Source organism: Macrobrachium rosenbergii, chromosome 2 (genome assembly GCF_040412425.1).
Source record: "Macrobrachium rosenbergii isolate ZJJX-2024 chromosome 2, ASM4041242v1, whole genome shotgun sequence".
Lineage (NCBI taxonomy): Eukaryota > Metazoa > Arthropoda > Malacostraca > Decapoda > Palaemonidae > Macrobrachium > Macrobrachium rosenbergii.
This window is the reverse complement of record NC_089742.1, coordinates 94165506-94185340: the sequence shown is the minus strand read 5'-3', so window position 1 is coordinate 94185340 and position 19835 is coordinate 94165506. Positions and strand designations below refer to the sequence as shown.

The 19835-nt window shown below is 36.2% G+C and overlaps 1 protein-coding gene across 1 annotated transcript in view; it reads left to right on the top strand.

Annotated features, from left to right (window-relative positions):
* Nucleotides 1–19086, top strand: part of LOC136843715 (uncharacterized) — a 780729-nt gene extending 761643 nt beyond the window's left edge. The window contains 1 exon segment of the mRNA XM_067112312.1: nucleotides 18930–19086. Within this exon segment, the coding sequence (XP_066968413.1) occupies nucleotides 18930–19000 (71 nt within the window). The 3' untranslated portion in view covers nucleotides 19001–19086.
* Nucleotides 19087–19835: the final 749 nt, after the last annotated feature.

Genomic DNA, 19835 nt, shown 5'->3' with positions numbered 1-19835 from the left:
GTGCAAAAAACCTTCAGTTTCTCTTCTTCCATCTTTATCAAGAAAAACTTCACCCTCTCTTCTTCCATCTTCATTCAAAACATTCCCCCTCTCTTCTTCCGTCTTCATTCAAAAAACGTTTAGCCTGTCTTCTATCTGCTTCATTAAAAAAACTTTCAGCCTCTCATCTTCCCTCTTCATTCAAAAAACTTCATCCTCTCTTCTCTCTTCATTTAAAAACCTTCAGCCTCTCTTCTTCCATTCTCATTCAAAAACCTTCAGCCTCTCTTCTTCACTTTTCATTCAAAACCTCAGCCCTCTTCTTCCCACTTCATTTGAAATCCTTCAGCCTCTCTTCTTTCCTCTTCATTCAAAAAACCTTCAGCCTCTCTACTTCCATTTTCTTTCAAAAACTTTCAACCTCTTTTCTTCCATTTTAATTCAAAAACCTTCAGCCCCTTTTCTTCCTTTTTCATTCAAAAACATTCAACCTCTCTTCTCTCTCTTCATTCAAAAACCTTTAGCCTCTCTATTCAAAAAACATTCAGCACCACTTCTTCCATCTTCATTCAGAAACCCTTCAGCCTCTCTTCTTCCATTTTCATTAAAAAATCTTCAGCCTCTTTTATTTATTTTCATTCCAAAACCTTCAGCCTCTCTTCTTTCCTCTTCATTCAAAACCTTCAGCCTCTCTTTTCCTCTCTCCATTCAAAAAACCTTCAGCATCTCTTCTGCCATTTTCATTCAAAAACCTTCAGCCTCTTTTATACCATTTTCATTCGAAAACATTCAGCCTCTCTTCTTCCCACATCATTTACAAACTCTCAGGCTCTCAGTTTCCCTCTTCATTCAAAAAACCTTCAGCCTTTCTTCTTCCCTCTTCATTCAAAAAACATTCAGCCTCTCTTTTCCCCCTCTTCATTCAAAATCTTCAGCCTTTTTAATTTAATTTTCATTCAAGAACCTTCATTACCCCCTCTTCCCACTTCAGTCAAAAACCTTCAAACTCTCTTCTTCTCTCTTCATTCAAAAAACTTCAGCCTCTCTTCTTTTCTCTTCTTCCATTTTCATTCAAAAATTTTCAGTCTCCCTTCTTCCTTTTCATTCAAAACCTTCAGCCCTCTTCTTCCCACTTAATTTGGCAACCTTCAGCCTTTCTTCCGTCTTCATTCAGAAAACCTTCAGCCTCTCTTCTTACCTCTTTATTTTAAAAACCTTCAGCTTCTCTTCTTCCCTCTTCATTCAAAAACCTTTCACCTCTTTTTTTTCCAAATTCATTCAAAAATCTTCAACCTATCTTCTTCCCTCTCCTTACAAAAAACTTCATCCTTTCTTTTCCCCCTCTTAAGGGGAGCGTTTGACGAAAAAATCGAACCCAAATTTTTCCTGATATTTCCCATACCCGACCCTTACACCACTTGACTATATTCTAAGAAATTTTTATTAAAAAATTCGCAATAGTTTTGGAGTTATAAACCAAAATCGTAACCCTACTATCACTGAGAAAATTAAATTTTTTCGTATGATGTAATGATAGCTTCAGTATATCGGTAGTAATTTCAATTTAGCTATCAAAGAAGAATATCTAAATGCGGTATATGGCAACTATATCCTAAGCAAATGCGTAGAGGCTCTGTTGGGTGAAGGAGTGAACCCACTTGGGCAATCAGTTTCAGCTCAGCTCTCGACGAAACAAGACGTCGCGCTGCCTAACCTTGCCCGTGTTTTGACACACTTTTAATTTAGTGCACTTATATTACTTTGCAAGTCATTTTTTTGCATTTTTCTTGGCTTTGCAATACTTCTTTGTTCAGTAGAAACCATGCCGAGACCAAGAAAATTTAAACAACTTCTACGTTCCATAAGAGAAAGGAAGAAACGACGTCATGAAGAGGGAGGCATCCAAGAGAGAGGAAAGAGGGGGACCAGGAGCCTAAATATATAAAATATAATTCAATATACATAAAATAATAATCACAGATAACACCAATATGATATAACATATAAAATTTGTCATAAAAACCTCAAAGTGTGAGACAACAAGCAAATAAATGGTCAGACTTGCAAAAATCCTCATAAAACTTTGAGGCCGATATCTCAAAACTAAAGTTATCGACCTTCTAATGGAAACTCAGACGTAACGAATTCACCTATCTCAATGAAACAAAAAGCAAATGAAAGCTAAATAAATTATTTACAAAACTATAGAGTTTTTTTGTTTTGTCCCAAAAATATTTTTGGCATTTATTTTTCCACGAAATCGATCAAAGATTTCTCAAAGACCGAATATATTTGTAAAAAAAAAAAAAGGCTCTATTAATTAATCCTACTCTATAATATCTGTCTACCACATAAATTTCAGCTCTTAGGTTGCATATAGTTATAGTTGAGTTTTTTTTTTTTTTTTAGAGTTTTGGGGGTGCGGGGTTACCAGCAAATAGTGGGGGGCAAGAATGAAAACATGAATACTGACCTTTTCGCTATACATAAAGTAACCAATGCCCAAATTTTCAAATTGATGCATGCAAAAAAAGCAAGTTATTAAAAAAAACGATTTTTTCAAACACTCCTCTTGATTCAAAAACCTTCAGCCTCTCTTTCATTTTAATTCAAAAACTTTCAGCCTTTCTTCTTCCATCTTCATTCAAAAAGGTTAGCCTCTCTCCTTCTCTCTTCAATAAAAAATCCTTCAGGGTCTCTTTTTCCGTCTTCGTTCAGAAAACCTTGTCTCCATTCTTCCATCTTTATTCTAAAAACCTTCAGCCTCTATTCTTCACTCTTCATTCAAAAGCCTTCAGCCTCCCTTCTTCTCCCTTCATTCAAAAGCCTTCAGTCTCTTTTCTTCCCTTTTCATTCAAAAACCTTCAGCCACTATTCTTCCCTCTGCATTCAAAAACCTCCAGCCTCTCTTCTCCCCTCTTCATTTAAAAACCTTCAGCCTCTCTTTTTCCCTCTTTATTATAAAAACCTTCAGCCTCTCTTCTTCCTACTTCATTCAAAAACCTTCAGCCTCTTTTATTCCATTTTCGTTCAAAAACCTTCAACCCTTCCTCTTCCCACTTCATTCAAAAACCTTTAGACTTTCTTCTTCCCTCTTCATTCAAAAAACTTCAGCCTCTCTTCTTTTCTCTTCATCCATTTTCATTCAAGAACTTTCAGCTTCTCTTCTTCCCTTTTCATTCAAAAACCTTCAGGCCTCTTCTTTCCACTTAATTTGACAACCTTCAGCCTTTCTTCTTCCGTCTTCATTCAGAAAACCTTCAGCCTCTCTTCTTCCCTTTTTATTCTAAAAACCTTCACCCTCTCTTCTTCCCTATTCATTCAAAAACCTTCTGACTCTATTCATCCCTCTTTATTCAAAACCTTCAGCCTCTTTTTTTCCATTTTCATTCAAAACTCTTCATCGTCTCTTCTTCCCTCTCCTTACAAAGAACTTCAGCCTCCCCCCCCCACCTTCGTTCAAAAAAGTTTCAGCCTCTCTTCCATTTTCATTCAAAAAGCCTTCAGCTTTTCTTCTTCCATCTTCATTAAAAAATGTTAGCCTCTCTTCTTCCCTCTTCATTAAAAAACCTTCAGCCTCTCTTCTTCCATCTTCATTCAGAAAACCTTCAGACTCCTTTCTTCCATCATTATTCTACAAGCCTGCAGACTCTATTCTTCCCTCGTCATTCAAAAACCTTCTGCCTCTCTTCTTCTTTCTTCATTTAAAACCTTCAGCCTCTTTTCTTCCCTTTTCATTCAAAAACCTTCAGCCTCTCTTCTTCCCTTTTCATTCAAAAACCTTCAACATCCTTTCTTCCCTCTTCATTAAGAAAACCTTCAGCCTCTCTTCTTCCCTCTTTATTCTAAAACCCTTGGGCCTCTCTTCTTCATTTTGCATTAAAAAAACCCTCAGCCTCTCTTCTTCCGTCTTCATTTAAAAACCTACAGCCTCTTTTCTTCCCTCTTTATTCCAAAAACTTTCTGCCTCCCATCTTCCCTCTTCATTGAAAAACTGTAAGCCACTCTTCTTCCCTTTTCATTCAAAAACCCTCAGCCCCAGTTCTTCCCTCTCCGTTCAAAAATCTTCAGCCTCTCTTTTTCCCTCTTCTGTCAAAAAACCTTTAGCCTCTTTTCTTCCCTCTTTATTCAAAAACCTTCAGCCTCCCTTCTACCCTCTTCATTCAAAAACCTTCAGCCTCCCTTCTTTCCTCTTCATTCAAAAACCTTCAGCCTCTCTTCTTCTCTCTTCATTTAAAAACCTTTAGCCTCTTCTCTTCCCTTTTCATTCAAAAACTTTCAGCCTCTCTTCTTTCTTCTTCATTCATAAACCTTTTGCTTCTTTTCTTCCCTCCCCATCAAAAAATCTTGAGCCTCTCTTCTTCCCTCTTCATTCAAAACACCTTCAGTTTCTCTTCTTCACTCTTTATTCAAAAAACCTTCAACCTCTCTTCTTCCATCTTCATTCAATACATTCTGCCTCTCTTTTTCTCCCTTCATTCAAAAAACCTTTAGCCTGTCTTCTTTCGTCTTCATTCAAAAAACCTTCAGCCTCATCTTTTTCCATCTTCATCCAGAAAACCTTCATCCTCTCTTCTTCCCTCTTTATTTTAAACACCTTCAGCCTCTCTTCTTCCCTATTCATTCAAACACCTTCAGACTCTATTCTTCCCTCTTCCTTCTAAAAACCTTCAGCATCTTTTTTTTTTTCCATTTTCATTTAAAAATCTTCAGCCTTTCCTCTTCTGTCTTCATTCAAAGATTTTAGCCTCTCTTCTTCCCTCTTCATTAAAAAAAAACCTTCAGTCTGTCTTCTTCCATTTTCATTCAGAAAACCTTCAGACTCTCTTCTTCTATCTTTATTCTAAAAACCTTCAGCCTCTATTCTTCCCTCTTCATTCAAAAACCTTCCACCTCTCTTCTCCCTCTTCATTCAAAAATCTTCTGCCTCTCTTCTCCCTCGTCATTCAAAAACCTCTCATCTTCCCTCTGCATTCAAAAACTTTAAGCATCTCTTCCCTCTTCATTTAAAAAACCTTCAGCCTCTCTTCTCTCTTCATTGGAAAAAACTCTAGTCTCTTCTTTTCTCTTCATTTGAAAAACCTTCAGCCTCTCTTCTTCCATCTTCATTCAAAAAACATTCAGCCTCTCTTCTTTCATTTTCATTCAAAAACCCTTTTCCTCATCAGCCTTTGTTCTTCCATCTCCATTCAAAAAACCTTCATTCTCTTTTCTTCCGGCTCAATTCAAGAAACCTTCAGCCTCTCTTCCTCAATTTTCATTCAAAAACCTTCAGCCTCTCTTCTTACCTCTTCGTTCAAAAACCTTCAGCCTCTCTTCTTCCCTCTTCATTCAAAAAACCTTCAAGCCTCTCTTTCCGCTTCATTCAAAAAAAATGTTTAGCTTCTCCTCTTCCCTCATCATTCAAAAAAATCTTTAGTCTCTCTTCTTCCCTCTTTATTATTCTAAAAACCTTTAACCTCTCTTCTTTCCTCTTCATTCAAAAACCTTCAGCCTCTCCACTTCACTCTTCATTAAAAAACTTCAGCCTCTCTTCATCCCTCTTCATTCAAAAAACCTTCAGCCTCTCTTCTTTCCGCTTCATTCAAAAAAACCTTCAGCCTCTCTTTTTTGCTCTTCATTCAAAAAGCCTTCAGCCTCTCTTCTTCCATCTTTATTCTTAAAATTTCAGCCTCTCTTCTTCCCTCTTCATTCAAAAGTCTTCTGTCTATTGTCTTCCATTTTCATTCAAAAACCTTCAGCCTCTTTTCTTCTTTTTTTCATCCAAAAACCTTCATCCTTTCTTCTTCCCTCTGCATTCAAAAGCATTCAGCCTCTCTTCTTCCCTCTTCATTCAAAAAAATCAGTGTCTCTCCTCCCCTCTTATTCCAAAACCTTCAGCCTGTCTTCTTCCCTCTTCATTCAAAAAAACTATCAGCCTCTCTTCTTCCCTTTTCATTCAAAACTTTCAGTCTCCCTTTTTCCTTCATCATTCAAAAAATCTTCAGCCTCCCTTCTTCCCCCTTCATTCAAAAACCTTCAGTCTCTCTTCTTCCTCTTTATTCTAAAAACCTTTAGCCTCTCTTCCTCCTTCTTCATTCAAAATTCATTCAAGAACCTTCAGCCTCTCTTCTTCCCTCTTCATTCAAAAGCCTTCATCCTCTCTTCCCTCTCCATTCAAAAATTCTTCAGCCACTTTTCTTCCACCTTCATTAAAAAATTTTCAGTTTCTCTTATTCCCTCTTTATTCAAAAAATCTTCAGCCTCTCTTCTTCCATCCTCATTCAAGTTTATTCAGCCTCTCTTCTTCCCTCTTCATTCAAAAAATCTTCAGCCTCTCTTCTTCCTTCTTCATTCTAAAAACCTTCAGCCTCTCTTCTTCCTTCTTCATTCAGAAAACCTTCAGCCTTTCTTCTTCCCTCTTTATTCTAAAAGCCTTCAACTTCTCTTCTTCCTCTTCATTCAAAAAACCTTCATCCTCTTCTTCCCTCTTCATTCAAAAAACCTTCATCCTCTCTTCATCCCTATTCATTCAAAAAACCTTCAGCCTCTCTTCTTCCCACTTCATTCAAAAACCCTTCCACCTCTCTTCTTCCATTTTCATTCAAAACCTTCAGCCTCTTTTCTTCCATTTTCATTCAAAAAACTTCAGCCCCTCTTCTTCCCTCTTCATTCATAAACTTTCAGCCTCTCTTTATCCACTTCATTCAAAAACCTTTAGCCTCTTTTCTTCCCTCTCCATTCAAAAACCTTCAGCTTCTCTTCTTCCATTCAAAAAACCTCTTCTTCCTTCTTCAAAAAAACTTTCAGCCTCTCTTTTTTTCATTCCTCTTTTCTTCCATTCAAAAAACTTCAGCCCCCTTCTTCCACTTTTTCATTTTTCAGCCTCTCCATCTTCATTCAAAAAACCTTTAGTCTCCCTTCTTCCTTCTTCATTCAAAAAACTTCAGCCTCTCTTCTTCCATTTTCATTCAAAAACCTTCAACCTCTCTTCTTCCATTTTCATTCAAACACCTTCTGCCACTTTTCTTCCATCTCTTCTTCCCTTCAGCCTCTTTTCAAAACCTTCAACCTCTCTTCTTCCCTTTTCATTCAAAAAACTAAAAACCTTCAGCTGCTCTTCTTCCCTTTTCTTCTTCCCTCTCTTCATTCCATTCAAAAACCTTCAGCCTCTTTTCTTCCCTCTTCATTCAAAAACCTTAAGCCTCTCTTCTTCCCTCTCCATTCAAAAAACCCCCAGCCTTCCTTTTTCCATTGTCATTCAAAAACCTTCAATATTTCCTCCATCAGCCAGGACTCCATTGACTTCAGACAACATCTGTCTATTTCCATTTTACATTCAGGTATTTATTGTTCCTTAAACATTCTTTTCTTCATTTTTCGCTGCAGAACAAATCCTTAAGATTTTTTTTTTTTGCCTTGTCCATTATTTTATTGTTTGCCTTCTTCTTTACGTTCTCCTTTATGCTGTATATAATCTTCTCTTATGTCATGAAATACATACACACTGAATAATAACCTTTTTCCTTCATTAAAACTTTTACATCCTCATATCATATCACTGAGAATATGAATTAAATTAGGAAGATAGAAATAAAGTAATAAGAAAAATGGGGCAAGGCATGGGTAGTTTACCATTTCAAGGGCTTTCATGGTGGAGTTATATTCAAGTTGCATGTGCAAGATAACTCGGATAGTAGCACATTCTCTAGGACAAGAGGTTGATGATTTTGTGTGGCAATGCATGAGGCTGTGTATGGTCATTTAGGTGTGACTTAATTTGGGTACTTTTTCGTTGCCGGGATACAAAGAACAATCAATGGCAAGGGAGAAAAAGTATGGATGTCATATCGGGAAAGAGAGGAAAAAAGCAAAAAGCATTGTATGTTAATCAAAAAGGCACAAGCTAGTCGATAAAAATGAGAGAGAGAGAGAGAGAGAGAGAGAGGCGCGATCCAATCGAGAGAAAAAGTAAGAGAGACCAATGCAAGAACTAATGTGATCCTAATAAGATAATGAGGAACCTAGAAGGCAAGGTTAAATTTACTATTTCACAACTTACTGCAACACAGTATCAAAATTATCAAAAGTTCACGTTAAGAAAATACAGAAATACAGCATAAGGATTACCTAGTGATATCATGCACTATTGTTGATAACATCACTCATACAGAAATAAAAAAAAAATTCTTATAGCATGCAAAATAAGTAACATAATTTTCAACTTTCCAAAGTCACCCTACACTTTTTGAGAAGGCATAACAAGTACATAAACTCGTGGACAGAGGCTCCTCCAAGACGGTGTAGGATGGGTGAGTTGCGCTCCATAGCACTGCACCTTGGAACGAAAGCTATTATTATAAAAGAGAGTGAAGGCCAAGGGTAAAACGCCCTTCTCTAGAGAAGATCTCAGTGTGTGGGACGGAAGAGAGCGCCTTCACCGAGGTTTCAGTTAAAATGTTTCTCATTGTTCCTTTGTTATTACTGGGTTGTGGGTACCCTTTCTACTTGAACATGACTGTGTTTTCTGACGAACAAAATTTTTTGAAGAAATTGCCAATAATGAAAACAAGAAAAAAAGAGTGAAATAGGAAAAGGGAAAGAAAGTGGTATACAAAGAAAGGTTAATGGGATAATATAGATAATTCCTTATATCACTGGACATCAGGGATTGACTTTTCCCAATACTTCAAAAGAAAGAAGTCAGAGGGTAAAACCCCCTTGCCCCAGTGAGACTTCAGGCCTTATTCATACCTAAAGAGAGACAATCCCAGAAAGCTTCTGGCACCAGGGAGGGAATCAGCACCTGCACGATTTCAAAGACAGACTTTTATATAGATAATATATACATACCTACCAATGAAGATGATTTTATAATAGAAAGCTGTATAGACTAAGGAATTCTTTGTCCCATACATTTCAGGCCTTTTCGTGTTGAAAAGAGTCTTTTGTAAGTTTGTTTTCGGAAGAGAGAAGTGTGCTTTGTAGGGGCTATTTTCTAGGTATATTGCCAGTTTGTCATTAAAGTCGATAATTATGCCATCAAAAAATTTTATTGTGGATTAAAATCAGGTCAGGTAAATGAACCTTTTGTAAGTTAACCCTAAGAAAAGGAAACTGTAGCATCTTATTTTTAGATATAAATATGTAACTAGGACTTTTCCAAGTTCGTCCCTGAAGTAGAAAACTCAGTTGTTTATAGGATGTATTCAGTGACTAAAGTTTGAAAAGAGACAGGATTTGGTCAATTTTGTTTTTTGAGTAATTGGTTGCTGTTTTCGGAACGTTTCTTTTAACGCATAAAGGTCTTGTACCGGCTAGAAGTACTATAGCAAATTTAATCTACTGTGGAGAAAAGCATGCTTTTAAGGTTATTTAAATGATGAATGTGTTTTGAGAACCAAAAGGCTGTTGCAAGTTTGCTTTTAAAATGGGAAACTGATATCCTAGGGTATTTTTCTTATAGAGTGGTACATATTTAATGTTACTTTGAAAGATTACAAATTACTTTCTCGAGGAGAACATGGTGCTGTGAATAGGAATTTTAGGTGCTTGAGTCAAATTTAAAAACATTTGTTTTTGGTAGTATGGAATGATTTTGCATGTTAAACTTTGTAATCGCAAGCTCCCTCTCATCCTGTTCATTTTAATAGTAAATGTTTTTAAATAAACTCATGATATTCACAAGTGTGCTAAGAAATGTTTTGGACGGGTAAATTCTCTGACATATCAAACGAATTTGATCGCTGAAACTTATTTTGATAAAAAAAATGCAAGGTGCATTATTCAAATATCCACAGCCTTAAAGCAAATTTGAGTGTATTGACCCCTCTGACAGTTGTACGGTAACAATGGAAATGTTGCGCTGATTTGTACATTCGTAATACTTACTGGGAAAACAGTGTGATTCGTGTTTCCGGCTTTACGGGAAACAGAATAAAAATAGAAAGAGAAAAGATCTGTAATTGGCAAACCTCAACCCCCTGAATGACATGTATGAGTATGTATGAGAAATTGTACTTCATTTTACTCCATGAAAACCAACTACTGTAGATCCTAAAGTCATGATGGACGTTGGTTTGGTGATTCTTATAATCAGGCATATCACCCATGTAGGTGAAATGGCATCCAGTTGACACAGCAGTATCTTGCAGAATGTTGTCAGAAATCAAATGCAGTTAAAAGATGTCGTCCTTAGATCATTTACGATAACAGTTCGAACACAAAGCCAAGAAGAGCATGCAGACTGATCTTTAGTATAATCCTGTATCCAGAACATTTAGTATATATACCTACTGTTCCCTTCTAATTGCCTAATGATGGAAAACTGTTAACGAACCCCGAGGACAAAGCTACTTCCTAGCACATTCCAAACTACAGTTTTCAGTGGAGAGTTTTTTCCTGTTAACTCTCATCCTTTACAACTTCTCCTTAAGTCTTTTGGGTGAAAAAAGATTCTAGATAGCCTTGATGTTTCTAATTAGAAGATCTGGATAAGGTTCTCTCCCATCATTTCAAAATAAATGTCCTGCGTCCTTTTACCCAAGCTGAATGTAACATATAGCTTTTGTTTTTGAAATGACATTTTTCCTGGACGAGCTGAACATATAAACTTATATGACAGTCCCTAAAGCGTTGGAAAAGTGGTGGTTGCAGCCATTATAGGCCAATGTCCAACCTCCTTGTGCTTTTTATGGATGCTAAAACATTCATCTGTGATCTCCCATGTACAAGTTGGCATGTTTACAGAAGACAAATAAGTACTTGCGATGTTTTAATTCTGTCTCGTTGTGTTCAAGACATACTCGACAGTGGATATGAAAAAGCTTATTTTAATGCTGATTTGATGTGGCTAACAAAAAGGTTCATATAAACTTTGAAACTTGATTATTTGAGGCCACTGCTCTTGATCTCATTCACTTATTTTGAAGGGCCTCAGAACAGATGGATTCTGCCAGGTAATATTCTAGGACATAATTATGCTACTGTGTATCTACTGTATACTTGTGATGTGACTGCTGGTCTAGAAAATAAGACAGTACAATTTGCACATGATACTACCCCAGTTGCAGTTATTCCCCCCCAAACCCCAAACATGAAATGAAGTTGTTGCTAGCCTTAACTTAGTTTTTGAAACGATCACTGTATTCCATGATTCTTAGCATCTGATGACGTATGCTGATATCTTTGAATCACAGTATCTTTGAACGAGACATAAATATATTTCAGCTAATGCTACCAGAAAACTAGGTATTATTAGTAATCTTTCGTATAGCTACAGAGATTACTATAAAAGGGTTAAATGCATTAAGTCTATTGTTCTGCCCTTGACGGAATACTAATCTGCTCTCTGGATTTCACCAGCCTCCAGTTATCTTTCATATTTTAGAATAGATTATCTGAAGTGGTAGTTTCCTTTTTCCCAATAACAGTAATTAGGATTTACATCCTCGCCGAAAGACATCATGTCTGGCCTTATTTCACACAGTCTATTTCTACATGGAAGTTATATTGGTACCACTTATAATCACACCCTATGAGGATGAAGGGCTGTGTTAACACACCTCGCAGAATCACATATACACATTTTGTTGTTTCTTTTTTTTTTTTTTAATGAGGCTACAAGGTATCAAGTAATTATGAGTAATTTTCTACCATTATGCAAAAAAATGGCTGAGTGGGCTTGATATGGTTTTGAGAGCTCTTACTTGTAGGTGTAAAATGACCTTGACTGGTTAGATGCTCATTGCTCTAAGACAACTTTGCTTTATGAAGGTTATGCTGCTGTAATCTGGACTATTTTTGAAGAAAGATGGAAACTTAAGGGGTTTTGCTAGTGTCACTCTTGGCAGAGGCAGTTGTTTGGTAGGCTTTGGTCCAGGCTCACCACTCTGTATTCAAGCTATTAGTTGTGTCATATCTCAAATTTTGTCAGAGATAGCTCAGTTGAATGGCAGTACCCCCGACAAACACATAGCATTGTGCACTAAGTTTCCAGCCACCCACTGTGAGACGATCATCCAAGTAACAGGAGCGTATTCACTTTGAAGCAAGGCAGGCTCAAATGGCCTACTAGGGTCAATTACTCTTAACAGACTGTAGTGTAAACACCATCCTGCGGCCAGCTACCTGCAATCAGTAATTTCCAGAATCACCTTCTTAATCCAATACTAAACTTAACAGAATAAAATGGTCATGAATTTCTGTGAAGAATGGCGAAATATTTACCCATAATCAGCTTGCGTCTCTTTTATATGCTTTGTAATTTTGGAAGTGAAATAAAATATTCAAAATGTTCTTTCCCTAAAGTAAATTGAATTTTTACTTTGGGACAAAACATCACGTGGCTATACCTTCTCAAGGGGAAATAATGCTTTTTGCTGTAGTTTTCCTAACTAAATAACAGTAACAATAATGATAATTGGGTTAATATAGCAAGGACTTCTTTAAGTAAGGCCTTTAGATATGTATAGATATCCAGAAGAGTTTTGGCAAATTTACTTTTAGAATGAATTTTATGCACGTTACCTAATTTTTTTTTTCAGACCCACGTCTTAGTTTAATTAGAATAACGTTTTGCGGGGTTGGCTTGCTGAAAGAATGATCACTTTCTAGATTTCTAGATAACTTTTATTCAGATTTGACTTTTAAGTAGAAAGGCTAAGAGCCAGAGGTTTAACTTTGAAATCAAAATGTAATTATTCCCAGAACTACTTTTTTTCTAATTTGCAGAAAACATTACCATCTAAGAGATATTTACAGGTAGATAACTGTGCTTTCTAAGTATTTATTGGTAGAGAAATGTCTCATAATCCCAAGGGAGCATTTTTTAAAGTTAGCGTTTTGCTTTGCCTTTCCTGCTGATAAAATTTTCCACACAGATAAATATCTACAGGTATGCACTTAGGAGGAAAGCTATGCCCTAAAGAGTACTTTTTTTAGGCAGATAAATGTCTTAAGACAGAATGATGTTCTATAAGCTTGCTTGTAATAAAGAAAACTGCTGTGCAAGAGTTATTTTTTTCAAGATTATTATTATGAGACAGAATAATATTTGATCATTTCCTCTCAAGAGCAGCAGTTGGATTAATTCCGACTGCAGGATTCATTATATATTTTTGCTTTATATACCTATGGTTTTCTTAAAGGAAAATTCATCTCTATATTAATTAATCTCTTCCGAAAACTGTGCTGTCTAATGGAATTTAGAAATTGATGAGTGGGTTACGATATCCAGAAATAGACTGTTTAAGTTTTTTTGTGTTGAGCGAAAAACCATGATGGTTATGGGATTTTTTCTTTATGCAGATACATATCTTAAACTGGAATGGTTATCAGAAGTTCACCGTTAGAGTAGAAAACGGCGCTATCGACTAAGTTTTTGTGTGAAATAGCTCGAATGACATCTTGCAAGTAATCTTTGAAGGAAATAAAGTTTTGTGTCACGTTTTCTTGGATAGAAAAATGTATCTTAAGTACCTAGATGGCCTTTGTGTATACATTTGTCAGACTCATTTATTGTGTAGGTGAGCTTTACACGATTATTGCTTTTTTTTAAATAGCTTTAAAAGAAGTGTTAGGATTTTTTGTTCAGAGTATATGACTGCAGACCAGGTAACATATTTAAATAGGCAAGTCTTTGGAAAACTAACATGACATGTTTAGTAGGTTTGCTTTGAGGTGGCTAAAAAATTGCTGACAAGCATGCTTAAGTAGTAAATTGGAATTAAAGGTTGTTCTATGTTGAAGGTTTTTTAGTCAGATAAAATGGCTTCTTGCAATTGCTATTATGAATTGTGTGCTTCACTTGGGTTATAAAAAGTCTAAAAAACCGTCTAAGGTTGGTAAAAGAAACCTACAAAAGTTCACCATCAAATAAAGAAGTAAATTATTTCATGAATTTCAACGTATCTAGAATTACGTTTTGCAAGTTTGTCGTCGGGTAGACAAACTGCGGTCTACAGGATGCTTTCATTTGGATTCCTTCTTTTCTGAGAATCTTGGCTGTCTGCTGGACTTTTTAGCCAGATGGGAAGTTGTTAATAACAATAAAAACATTTTTTTGTGATAAGAGTGAAGCATGTGTTAGAATTTGTAGAAGGGGGGCGGGGGAGGGGGGTGATGGGTGACTGGTATGGTTTGAAAAATACGGCTGAGGTGAGGGTGTATGTCTTTATGGATAGACTGTTGCGAGAAGCCAAGAGAAGAAGGTTTATGAATACGGACTGACGCGGAGTTGATGATAAAGTACTGACTGGGGATAGTAAAAAGAAATTGCAGGCTAGGCAAGGAGTTTGAAAGTGTTTGTAAAAGGAGTAGACTGAGAGTAAATATAAGTGAAAGTAAGGTTATGATGGTAAATGGGAACCAAGAAGCAGGCACGATGAAATTTGATATGGATGGTGCAAGACTGAAAGCAGTACAGTGGGTTCATACAGGTACTTAGGAGTAAATTTTATGAATGACAGTACATTGAGAGAAGAGGCGAGTCATAGAATCAGTGAAGTGAGGATAGCAGCAGAATATGTGCAAAATATTCAGAGAAGTTTGGAGTGTCTGTGATTGCTGATCCAACTCTCCTCCATGGAAGTTAAATGTGGTTGTTGGATTGTGAATGAAATGAAAAGTGTATATGCTGTAAAGATGAATTGTTCCTGTGTTATATGTGGAAAACAAATTTAAAGGAGCTGCAACATGGTTCATGTAAGTGAAAAGATGAATCAGATGGTTCAGTCATGTGAAACATTACAGGATGATAAGTCAATGAATACAAATGGGAGTTTTAGGAGGAAGGTGAGGAGGGCCTCGGAGGGGCTGGAGTAAAGGTGTGGTGAAATGGGCATTGGAGACACAGAGCTTCAACATCCAGGTGGTGAGTGTTCTATATGCATGTAGTGGTAGAGATATTGTATCACAGAGATAAATGTCTCTGAAAACAGCAACATCGGGGGGATTTTTAAAGAGATGAGTAGGTGAACACAGCAAGAACAACTCGTAGAAAGCTTCCGTTTGAAACCAGGAACTATAGCTAGGCTTAGAAATGTAAATATATGAATTCAAACAGCATTCGAGATTTTATCAAGTTTTGATCTTTGATAGATGCTATTTGCTTTTAGAAGGAAAATGATGTGTCCTAGCAAATACTGATACAGATGAATAATTCAAGGTAGCCTTTTTAATAGTAGCGTATGATAGCTGAGAGAACTTTGAAAAAAGTTTATTTAAAGTAGGAGACTGTTATTTAGATAAGTTTTAACCAGAGGAATGTACAGTAGTGAAAAACTCATTTTCTGGAAATTTGTCTTACAAACGAATAAGAGTTCATTCTAAGGGATTCATTTTAGATATAGTTCCTATGATATATAAAAAGGATTGTAGAAGAGTCCTTTGAAAAGACAACTACCGTCGAGAAGATTTTATATTAGGTAGCCAGAACGACCTTTTACTAGTTTGTAATAGGAGTAGGAAACTAGACTGCTTATCCGACATTTTCCCCGATACTATTCTCAAATAAATGAACAGCGTTTTGTAAGTTTCCTTTTAAATGAGAAACCGTCATTTAGAAAACGCGTATATTAAGTGAAGAAAACTGTGTCAGTGTGATTTTCATAGGGAGATGACAGCCGAAAATTTCTCGCCGAACATTTTGTCACTTGACTTTTCAAAGTGAAAACTTCATTCCCCGTTAGATTTTTCCGGGATAATTACTTTAACATGCACAGAATGACTTCACAGAATTTGAAAACTACGCGTTTACAGTATTAATAACTTTTCCTCTATGATTTTGCAACTGAAAACTGTGCAGTATAGGGGATTTATTTTATATTCATAAATCTCTCAAGATACCTAAATGAATTCCTTTCATGATATCTACATCGCCGATTGGATAAGACTCTGAAGACAGACTTTTGAAGACGGAACTGCGCCGTCTGCAGCATGTCCAGATAGACGACGAGTGGCCCAAGGCTGCCTCGAGAATACTTTTAAGTTTTATTGTGGAGTTGGAGGCTGCGTCCTCTATCAGATTTCTTGAAGGTGATTTTGTTAATTCTATGAGGATGCTTGTCCTCTTTGTAGAAATTCCGTTTTCTGGACGGTTTTCTTTTATTTGGTTTACAAATTCATTAAAAAGGACTTGCTTGTTTGAGTCGTATATAAAGGAGAAGAACTGAAGTTCAGAAAGAAAGATAAAGGTCTTGAGGAAGTTGGGCGAACCTTCAGCAAACTTACGCCAGAAATACCAAGCTAGACGGATTTTCAACATATGTAGGCTACGTGGGAAGGATTCTAATCAAGTGTCCAGAGGAGCATAGACGAACTTGTACTATATGTTCATTTTGGTTATGAATTTATAGTTAGATTTGGATAAGTAAACCGACTTATGATATTGGTAATATGCTGCTACATACTCTGTTTTTAAGCAAATAGATGTATGTTTCTTGACAGTTAGGCCTTTATGCTGGTTTGCCTTTTGGGTATATCAGAATTTAACTATAATTTTGCAATATTATCTTTGGAGTCTTCAACTGCAACGACCAAATGAATTTTTTTTCGTTTTGCACTAGAGTTGATAACTGTTTGTCTGAGAAAAACTTGCGATAAGTGAGTGATCATCGTAAAATAGATAGTCTTATAGAATTTTCCATTTTCAGATAAAGTCCTCAGATTGCTAGACTGACTGTGGTAAGTCTGTTATTCTTTGAGTACGTGAGGCGCATCTGCAAAAATGTTAGAAATGAAAAGTCCTTAGATCCAGAAGAGCGGCTTGCGTGTCTTAAGAGTAAAAACATGAAGACTCATCTAGATATCTAAAGGGATTTTCTTTTAGATTCATTTAGTTGCAATATTTAATACTCAGAAGTTCACGTAGAGTAGAAGACTGCTTTCTGCCTGTTTCAAGGTCGACAGTTGTCATAGGATATTAAGATGGCATACCTGTCAAGTTAACTGCCTTCTTTAAAACTAATGTGTCAAGAATCTTTCCAAAATTGCTTCTTTTATGTTTTTCTCTAATTTATTGAAAAAAAAAAAATAATTTTTACATGTTAGGTTCTGGGACCGGCAAAATGCGCGATTTAATGAAATTCTCACACCTATATAAGGCTTATAGCATCCATGTAGACATTTTTGGAAGTTTTTATCAAGGAGAGAAACTACGTTGGCCGTTGAGCTTTTTTTTAACAGTAAAGTCTTCAGACAGTGAGATTGCCATTAGAATAGAAATCTCATATATCTATGATATTTCCATACAAATAAATGTCTGAGGGTGTCGAGAGGAACTTTTGAATGGTTGTCTTAAGGTAAAAAACAGTGTTACCAAATTATTTTTGCAAGGTCAATTCATTTCTTAGGATAGCTAGGAGAATTTTTGCAGTTTTGGTATAGAGTCAAACCTGTTCCGCACAGGTAATGTTTATCGTAAACTAAGCTTAATGGTATTTTGAAAATTTTTTTCCTTTGAATAATAAAACCTTGCTCTGTAAAGGATTATTTTGCATGCTAATTCTTTAGGTAGAAAGTATGATGACTGCGGGATTTTTAAAATAAAGATAGGGTCTGAAGACAGTAGTGGTAGAATTGGTTTCTGAATAATGAACTGCAGTCTTGTCTCGCCCAATATGCGTGGGGGCAGGGAGTGGAGTGAGGTGGGTTGGGGACTGGGGCCGGGATGGGACTGCGCTTTTCTGTGTTGATTCGTTGGATGGACGAAGGCTGCCGGAAAGGCTTTGGCATCAATGTCTTGGGAAAGCTGCAAAAACTCTTTTGCAAGTTTGTCTTGGAGCAGAGACGTTCGTTCTCTGGTGAAATACAAAACAATGCAAATTTTGATACATTCCCCATTTTGCTGTATTTTCCGTAAGCCGTATTTTTTGTGATCCATCCAGTATTTTGAGACACTTTTTGTTTTCTGTAAAATAAAAATTATTGTGCCGGTTTTGTCTGTCCGTCCGCACTTTTTTCTGTCCGCACTTTTTTTCTGTCCGCACTTTTTCTGTCCGCCCTCAGATCTTAAAAACTACTGAGACTAGAGGGTTGCAAATTGGTATGCTGATCATCCGCCCTCTAATCATCAAATGTACCAAATTGCAGCCCTCTAGCTAAAGTAGTTTTTATTTTATTTAAGGTAAAAGTTAGCCATAATCGTGCTTCTAGCAACGATATAGGATAGGCCACCATTGGGCCGTGGTGAAAGTTTAATGGGCCGCGGCTCATACAGCATTATACCGAGACCACCGAAAGGTAGATCTATTTTTTTCGGTGGCCTTGATTATGCGCCGTAGCGGCTGTACAGAAAACTCTATTGCGCCGAAGAAACTTCGGCGCAAATTTTACTTGTTTGTGTTTAGGTTACACTTATGTCATTGAAACCCCTCAATAAGTTCCATAGGAAGAAAGTCGAAGCAAAACAGCTGTGACATGACAGTAGATAAGACTGAGCGTTCAGTTGCGATTCTTGACATCTTTGGCGATATACTGTACAATAGGTAAGATGGTGTTATCGGCGTCCTGAAATTGATGTGTGTAAGTCAACAGAATTCAACCGGTACAAGAAAGAAAAAATATGATCTCTTATCTTAGATCAATTTTTTTACTTAAGAATTCGCATAGCCTACTGTTTCTATAAAGCTTCCAGTCAACCAGTTTTGGAGTATTTACTCTCATATCATTTGTGATCTTATCATCATTTCTAATCTACCCATAACTATATTTAGTGTGGCACCTTCAACAGGCTAGAAACTAGCAGGAACAAAGGAAGACCTCCATTTTAGGAGGTCATAGTTTCAATTTTTCCTAAGGTATTAATGAATGTATTTTTTGAAATTATTTTATTTTTCTTACTAATTGTACGCATATACATAGTTTATAAGATATAAAGATATTCAGAATAATAATAATAATAATAATAATAATAATAATAATAATAATAATAATAATAATAATAATAATAATTACTATTTTTATCTTTCCAGCTGTGTGGTGTGAGGAAGAAGATTGTCTGGACTACCAGAATATACAAATCTCCAAAGACTTTGATTACTAGAGTTACCAAGAAACGATGATTTCAAAGGATTAGAAGAGCGAGGCATTTCATGTTTTACTGAATATGAAATATATGTTGCAAATTACTGTGAAGTCTTCATTATTACCTTACCTATCTTACAACAGAATTTAACGTACGATAGCACGTCCTCGATAAAAATATGGACTAAAGGTTCTAAGACCAAGTCCAATCTTAGTTCTCTGAATTCTCAGAGAAATGATAATTTTTTCTGACAAATATTTTAAATACAACAAAGTACCTCCCCAGCTATGAAGGCTGAAATATTATCAGAGGTCAATAAGAAATATTTAATTTTTCTTCGTTGAGCTGAAGTCTAGGAAGTTTAGCAAAGCTCTAGTGAAATCGTAGGGATTTGAGGAAGAAACCAAATCCTGAGAAGAATAGCCGTATCGGTAAAAATGAGAGAATCAGATTATCAAAAGATTGCAAGGGAAAATAGAAATGCAAAATTATCATTATAAAAAAGGTATTAATTATGAGTTAGGACATGTAGCCTATAAGAATTAATTACAAATTTTGAAATGCTTAGAAAATATAGACATCTCATTTCAAAATTTGGATCAATGATAATAAGGAGATAATTATCTAATTACAAAAAACTTGTGTAAATGAGGTGTGCAGTAAATGACTGCAAGAAATTGAGCAAGGATAAGTAGGCGTATAGAAATCTGATGGATTCTATTTTGGTCACCATTCAGTACCAAATCCTCTGGCAACATGCACACCAAGCCTTGCAAATTGCAGTTGTAAGGACTGCAATGAGATTATCACTTTCTTACTCTATATGGATTTATTCTCTTATCCCGACCTACTG